The 8,572-nt window shown below is 32.9% G+C and overlaps 1 protein-coding gene across 1 annotated transcript; it reads right to left on the bottom strand.

Annotated features, from left to right (window-relative positions):
- Nucleotides 1–218: 218 nt before the first annotated feature.
- On the bottom strand, nt 219–3,101 carry LOC111409340. The gene is made up of 2 exons (XM_023039390.1): nt 2,304–3,101; nt 219–1,075 (listed from the first exon to the last, which is right to left on the bottom strand). Exons 1-2 carry the CDS (start codon nt 2,832–2,834, stop codon nt 302–304), a joined length of 1,305 nt encoding a protein of 434 aa, XP_022895158.1. The 5' UTR covers nt 2,835–3,101; the 3' UTR covers nt 219–301.
- Nucleotides 3,102–8,572: the final 5,471 nt, after the last annotated feature.

Below are 8,572 nucleotides of genomic sequence, written 5' to 3' on the forward strand. Positions count from 1 at the left end.
AATGAAATCCTATTTTCAAACAATTTATAATGTACATATGTTATTCATAATTTTATCATCACACGAAAATTCTGCCATTTTCGTCGTAAAGAATATTGCCATCTAGAGATATTATGCAATACTGTAATTATATGTTAATTCTAAAAAAAAAAAAAAAAAAAAAAAAAAAAAAAAAAAAAAAAAAAAAAAAAAAAAAAAAAAAAAAAAAAAAAAAAAAAAAAAAAAAAAAAAAAAAAAAAAAAAAAAAAAATTAGGGGCTCTTTTTGAGTTAAAAGCCATCCCAACATTTCTCATTTTGCTTTCATCTAGATTTCAAGCCAAGCCGACAAATCTCAGCCACTGGCGGAGCCTCCCAACTGGCGGTCCGATTTCTCAACTTCTCAAAATCATTGACACACTGCTCGATTTTCATGGACCAAACTTCCTCCCTCGCCGCGGCTAGCTTTTTCCCGGCCACCCTATCAAATATTTTCTCCCACCCATTTTCCCATTTATCATGGGCATCACAAAGCTGTACTGTGTTGTTGGTCCATTCAGTCCAGCTCCATCCTTTGTCAAGCCTACTCATTATAGGCCCAACACACGACCCAGTACACACCGGCGTGCAGGGCCTGCATTTAGCTCCACTTAACGGGCCTGGGCTAGACAACGCTGCCACTGGGACACCAAAACGGGCCGGGGGAAAATCATATCGACGATCTGTTACTATACAAAACGGAAGTGGTTTGGTTACATAAGGAACCTTTCGAGTGGTGAGTTGGGCCTTGAATGCAGTTTCCGAGTTAAGCTGGTTGTACCCGGCTGAGTCGAGTTCCGGAACCATTGAAAGTCTTGAAAGTGCAACGATGGAGCTGTTAACATCGCCGACACCAAAACGATCATTTAGGCCACCATAAGAGGAGCCTGGTGGAACTAAGTAATGACCCGGGATGAAGTTATCGGGTGCCAACGGCTTGGACCAATACCCATCAACTCGGGTTCGGATAATCCAGTCATACGTGAAGTTGTTCTTTTCTTGGTATGATTGGATCATTGTTAGGCATCCTTCTACCAGATTGAAATATTGCAACAGGCCCTACAAGGAGAGAAAAGACATTGATCAGACGAAATGACAAATGTGAAAGATAACCCGTCACAGTTAAAGGACAAGATCGATGAAATTTAGTAGTTCTCGAATCCAATCCAACGTACTAAACATGCTAGAAAAATATGGTGAATATGTAGATGCACATAATATCATTTATATGATGAAGTCATCAAGACTCAGATGTTCTTTAACGTTGCGTACCAAAAGAACGGTTTTCCAATCCTCCTATAGAAGTTTAACATGGTCCTAGACTCCATTGTAGACATTTAGGTCTGGCCCAATGAAACTCGATTTTTCTATTAGGATTGACATAAATTCAACTGATTAAGAACACATTACCCGCCCAACCAGATATAACCTCAGATCAGAAAACCAAACAAAAAATGAATTCCCAGAGTTACAAACCAAATTCCAACTCTCAGTAACAATTAAGAAACAACGAATGGAAATTTAACCACAAGAAGACACCAATGGCGGCTCCAGAAAATTCAAACAATTCATAAACGTCAAATTTGATCAAATACAGACTACAAAGTTTACACAATCGAGTCAAACATTCAATAATACAACAGTAAATTTTACGCACATCTGAGCCTTGGAGCTGGTAAATTCATCACAAGTTCGATAAATTTTATATAAATTCAAAATGCATGGCCTTATCTTAATCATCGTTATAGTATTCTTGATAAAATTTACAATTTACAGAGCGGCCGGCTAGAAAAAGAACACTTGGAAGATTGATATTTCACACTAGTAGCCAAAACTACCCAATCCCATCAAATTGGATTTTGCCATTTGCCAAAACAATCAACACATAGAATATTCTCACAACCAATAATAACTAAATTTTCAAAAATATTTAAAAATTAAACAAGAAATCACAACAAAAAATTATACGTTATGAGCTATTTTTAATTAAAAATTTTCAAATTGCATCAATTTTATGGCTCAATTACATGATTAATGAAAGAATAATGTTGTGTGGTCCTACTGGGTTATAACCCAATTTTAGGGTGACATTAAATGATATGTAAAATTAAATAATCATTCAACCTATCATCAGTGCCATTTAGACTGGTGTTCTAATCACAGCAGGACTTGATAGCATTACTCTGAATGTAAGGGTTAATATCAATACACTTTTAGTTTGTTTATTTTGCAATAATAAACACAAGGGACAAAAAATGAAAAAGAAAAATGGATCTAGTAAATGTACCTGTATGCCATTTGGCGAGTTCTGAGAAGAGAGGACTCGGAGCTGTGACTCAGTCTCCGGAATCAGTTGCGGCTGAAAGATTTTCACGCCGGCGATTCTGGGCGCCTTCTTCAGAAGCGTAAACTTGTAAGTATTCGAATCCAACGGGCTGTGAAGAAAGAGATCGGAATTATTATATACTTTGAGAATCCTCTTTATTATGGAGGGTCCAGTAAGCTCGAATCGCCGAGCCCCGCCCACTAAACAAACCGCAATTCTCGGCCCTTTCTTGGGCTCGGGCTGGGTCTCGTTCTGTGCATCATGGTCATGGCTGATGCCGGGGGAGTAGCTGTTGAATATGGATTTGAAAGGTGCATAATTGGAAAACGAGACTATTACACTGGTGGTGGTGGTGTTGATCGACGAGAGAAAAACGTAGAGAAAAAGTGAAATGGGTAAAAGGATTAAAAGCAGTAGCCTCCGGTCAAGATCCGAGATCCATCTGGAGAATTGCACCAGAATTTCTTTTGGGTGTTTTATGAAATTCATCATGCTTGTAACAAATTCAATAATATCTTGAATTTTGTAGCTCTGGTTCTTCTTCCCATGAAGCGCACACAGGAGTAATAATCAGTACTCAGAGAGGGAAAGTATAAAGGATATACATACGCATGTACATACAATATATAAATACAGAGGGAGACTACGGACTTTTCAAAGATTTTGATTCTGGAAGGTTTCTTGATTTTTCTCTTTGCTTTCGGTTGGCTCGTTGGAGGTTTGGATGGATTTTTAGGTTAAATTGATGAATTCTTGTATATTGAAAGGGGAACTGATAAATTTATTGATAAGTAAATGAGCAAATTATATAATTATTTTTTATGTTTATATTCAAGTCACTTTTTATGCATAGGTTGTAAATCATTTATTTTATTTTTTTATAATTTAAATATTTTATAGACCATTTCGAATAATGCTATTCATAGTCAAAGATTATAATAATTTTCTTATGAGTCAACCTCTCATTTAATACATTAACTTGTTATTTGAAATAAAGGAATTATAGAAATTTAATGCATTAAATAACAGACTATTATACAGAATGATTACTTGCAGTTACTGACTAAGAATAATATTACTATTTCCCAAAATATACATATAGTCAATTATGTTACGAAACAAGATGTAAGGACGTTTGGGTATATTCAGACTGAATAACAATTTTTTCCATAATTTTTTATTGAATAATATTATTTATCATTAATAATGATATTCATTGATCTAGGGATAGTGAGCTATCATGCTTTTTACTGCACTGAATTATATAGACTGATTTTGTTTTTCAAATAGATTACAAAAATCCTATTTAATGCTATTGAAAATGTAATTTTTGTCAAAAACCTTTTTAGTCTACCTTATTTATATTTGTTTAATTTCAATATTAAGTGAGGAAATTTGATTATAATGAGACAAATTAAATAATAGTAAATTAACAAACGAAAAAAATAAAATATTCTCAATAAAGAAACAGAACTATATAATTACGATTGGAAAATAAAAAAAAGTCAACTTATAAATGAGAAAGTGGAATAGTATTTAATATATATCTATAATCGGCTGTTAAATAATATTATTCTCATGAATAGTAGTATTATTCTTTTTCTACTATTGAAGGCAGTAAATTGGCGAGGAAAGAATATTGGACAAATACGTAATTATGTTGCTAATTATAGATTAATTGGGGAAATCAAGAAGAATGTCGGTAATAGGGAGGGATTTAAAATAAAAGCGTGTGGCAGTTGGCTTAAGATAAATAATTAAACATAATCAATTAGGTAAGACACTTTAATTATTTAAAATCATCGTTGAAATACTGTTTGACATTTCATAATTTAATTATTTTTGCAGTCGTTTGTCTTGTATATTTTATATGCCACCTACTCTAGGTGGAAAAATTTATGGCTGAACATTGAACTATTCAAATTATAAATTTACAATAAATAGATAAATGATTTTTAAGTAATTAATAATTTTTATATATATTAAAAGTGGAGGCCTGCTGTTGACTCAATTAATTATTAATACATAATTTTAAATTAACATTTCTAACTTTTTTTCTAGCTACTCCTTATGCTTAGAAATATGTGACATTTTAATGTAAAGTGATATGTCAATAATTAATTGATAGACAGTAAATTGGACAATAAAAATTGTACAATAGATCTCCTTTTATATATTAAAGGGTAAATTTTGTAGGAATACACCCCCATTTTAGTTTTATTTACTTACTTCAGCATTTTATTATTTTCACATTGATCGTGCTATTTGTACAATTAATTTGACAATATATGAGTTGACAGGCATCAGTTTCATTGATTTGAAAAATTGTTTTTGAAATCAATGACAAAGATCTTTACACCTTACACATTATCAAATTTATTTTACAAATTCGTTTTACAAATAGATTAATTCTTTCTCATTTGTGTCCCACATTTCTCATCGCTTTCTTATTATCTACTTTCTATTATTTAGCACATATTATCTTTGATGATTTTAGTACAAAAAAAATTATTTGTTTATATATATTTTTCTTTCTCATTTGTGTCCCTCATTTTTTCATCGCTTTCTTATTATCTACTTTATATTATTTAGCATATATTGTCTTTGATGATTTTAGTACAAAAAAATATTATTTGTTTTTATAATAAAGGATAAATATTTAGTCGCACTTTATATGTGTGTGTGTGTGTGTGTGTGTGTTCCTTATTTAGAAATACGAAGGCAAATAAGTCTTATCACATTTTTTAACATAATTTTTTGACAAAACTGTCATTCGAAGAGATAGATATACCAATCAATGAAAGATTGATGATAATAATACCATGAAGAAAAGTCGGGGGCATAAGAATAACAGTAAGTAACGATTATGGACCTTTAATAAGATCTAATTTTGAAGTCAATAAAGTGAGAGCCATTTTTTGGTAGATTGTAACTCTGTTGTACTTAAACTTGTCAATAATACCATTAGAACATGTTTGGTAGAAATTTTAATCTAATTAATATCAATTTTTTGACCGTTGTTTCACTATTTCAGTCGTTATTTATGAATTCTTTGTTGGAAAAAATTCCAATTTTGGGGTCACACATGTACATTTATTAGAATGTGTGGTGCTATTTTAAAGTAAATATAGTCGATAAAGTGATCCATTGGATTTAATTTTGGACTAATGGGTATTAAATTTTATGGGATTAAAGTGTAGAAACCAGAAGGTGTTATTTTGAATTGATGAGGGGCCGATTTGAAATAACTTAAAGTTAATAACTGCCATAGCAGTTATTTTAAAAGTGGTTATGGTCCCCAATTTGAACGTGATTTTTTTTTTGGTATCTCTGCATCCCCATCAACAGAGACTTTTCAAGAAAACAAAAGAAGGAAAATCACGTATCAATTGGAAGATCAAAACCCAATTAAAGCAGTAAGATTCATAGATCAAGGTATGTTTCCGCACTTTTTGTTGTCTCTTTGATTTCAACATGGAATTTATGATTTTATGAAATGATTTTATGAATATGGTTCCTTTCAAATTTATGCAACAAGTGGTATCAGAGCCATCCATTGTTGAAATCTTTGAGAAATTGCAATAATTTAGTATTTTTTGGTTATTGTTATGGATCTTCCATGATGTTATGTGAAATTTAAATTTCTGCAATTTTTTTTTTTTTTTTTTATGAGATTTTCAAATTTAACTATTTGGAAGCAGTATTGTTGAATTTGAGAATTGTTTAGCATATTATTTATGGTTATAGATCTAGATCCAGTAAAAGGTTTTGGAATCTAAAGTTTTGAATTTTTTTTTTCTGGTTTTGGTTTAATAAAAAAAAAAATTTTAACTGGAACTGGCCGGCGACGGTGTCGCGCTGCTGCAAAACGCAGCTGCGTGCAAGCAACAGCGTCCGGGCTGCTGCCGGTTGCAGCAGCGGCCGACGCCGTAAAAGAGAGAAAGAGAGAGATGCAGCCGGTGGATTTTTGGGGGCGGGGGCCTGAGGTGCAATTTTTGTAATCTCAGGTCCTTGCTTGCAATTTCTAATTAGGGTTTTAAAATTAAAATTTTAAATTCAGTCCCTAAACTTTGTTATCCATCCAAGTTGGACCTTAAGGTTATGGGTTTAATAATTCAGCCCCTAGATTTTGGAAAATTATTTAATCTGGGCCATTAAACTTTTGAATTTTGCAATTAAAGTCCCCAAAGTTCATAATTAATTGAAATTAGCCCTTAAAGTTTTAAAAATTTTCAAATTTTGATCCCTAAAGTTTTGAATTATTAACCCTTAGGTTCCTAAACTTTCTAAAGGCATCTAATAATGCAAAATTAGTGATTCTCTCTCTATAATTTTGGTACTAAAGACTCCCTTAAGAGGAATAATTAAGATTTAATTATGTGGAACAATAAAATTCAAATATTTTGGTAATTTATTCATAATAAATTAAGGTTATCTCGCATTTTAAATAAACTAATTGAAACAATATGTCGCCAAATTGACCTCTTTTGTGTAGATTGGTTTATTTGTATGTTTAGATGTGTGTGTGTTTCTTCATGCGGGTATTAGCCGGCCCAAAGGAAGGTTAATACTTGGCCGAATTACATACATACTTGTGGTGGTGAATGTGTGACAATTATAAGGTTTCCATGTAAATAATAAATCAATCCAAAGATAGGTTTATTATTTGACAGGAGTTATTGTCAATGTTCGATCACTACACCGAGAGTACCACTTGCAATTAGTATTATTGTCCAAAGACTTGATATTAATGTTGCACTAGGTATCTTGAGATGGGGCTTACCATTATTTGAATTTATTGTTCATTAAATATGGATATGAGCATAATTAATTGTTTCTTTCTGTTCTCTCTACAGCTAGTTCATCTGCTACTACAATATCTGCTAATGTCAATTCAATTCCCATACTTAATGGAACAAACTTCAAGGATTGGAAAGAGAACATATTGATTGTTCTTGGCTGCATGGATCTTGACCTTGCACTTCGGGTTGAGAAACCCACTCCTCTTACGGAAGAAAGTTCTCTTGATGAAAAGAGGAACTTTGAGAGCTGGGCTCGCTCAAATCGCATGAGTCTAATGATCATTAAGCGCGGCATTCCGGAAGCCTTTAGAGGTGCAGTATCCGAAGGGATAACTAATGCCAAGGAGTTCCTTGTCAAAATTGAGAAGCGTTTTGTGAAAAACGATAAGGCTGAAACAAGCACGTTTTTGCAAAGCTTGATTTCAATGAAGTACAAGGGCAAGGGAAACTTAAGGGAGTACATCATGGAGATGTCTCATATTACTTCAAAACTTAAAGGTCTAAAGCTCAAGCTATCTGATGACTTGCTCGTTCATTTGGTATTGATCTCGCTTCCTGCACAGTTCATTTAGTATTGATCTCGCTTCCTGCACAGTTCAGTCAATTTAAGGTCAGTTATAATTGTCAGAAGGAGAAATGGTCTTTAAATGAGCTCATTTCATATTGTGTGCAAGAGAATAAAGGTTGAAGCAAGAAAGAACTGAAAGTGCTCACTTGGCAAGCACTTCTAAGGATAAGGGCAAGAAAAAGAAGAAGGAATATGAAGCTGCTCCTAAGGGTCCAGCACAAAAGAAACGAAAGGAAGACAAAGATACTTGTTTCTTTTGCCATCAGTCTGGACATATGAAGAAGGACTGTGCCAAATATCACGCATGGCATACAAAGAAAGGTACACTTCTTACTTTGGTCTGTTCTGAGGATAATTTAGTTTCAGTACCTAGAAACACTTGGTGGATAGATTCTGGTGCTACTACTCATATAAGTGTTTCTATGCAGGGCTGCCTGAACTACCGAAAGCCAAGTGATGATGAAAGATACATCTATGTGGATAATGGCAAATCGGTGGAAGTTGATGTAATAGGGACTTTTAGGTTGTTATTAAGAACTGGTTATTATTTGGATTTGAAAGACACTTTCGTTGTACCGTCTTTTAGATGGAATTTAATTTCTGTTTCTTCGTTGGACAAATTAGGTTATTGTTGTTTATTTGGAAACAATCAGTTTAGTCTTTCTTTAAATTAAAATATTATTGGTACTGGTTCATTATCTGCATATGATAACCTGTATTTGCTTGATATTATTGCATCATATAATGAGACCTTGCATGTGGATTCACGTGGTACTAAACGCAAATTAAATAAAGAAAATTCTGCAACATTATGGCACAAGCACTTAGGTCACATCTCAAAAGCTAGAGTTGAACGACTT

This window comes from Olea europaea, chromosome 14 (assembly GCF_002742605.1).
Source record: "Olea europaea var. sylvestris chromosome 14, O_europaea_v1, whole genome shotgun sequence".
NCBI classification, from domain to species: domain Eukaryota; kingdom Viridiplantae; phylum Streptophyta; class Magnoliopsida; order Lamiales; family Oleaceae; genus Olea; species Olea europaea.

What these genes read in the sequence shown, in the direction of transcription:
- LOC111409340 (XM_023039390.1), bottom strand. Translation starts at nt 2,834, where the DNA reads ATGATGAATTTCATAAAACACCCAAAAGAAATTCTGGTGCAATTCTCC. An exon ending in ACTCGCCAAATGGCATACAG is followed by an intron (nt 1,076 to 2,303) that starts GTACATTTACTA and finishes CTCTCCTTGTAG; the next exon opens with GGCCTGTTGCAATATTTCAA.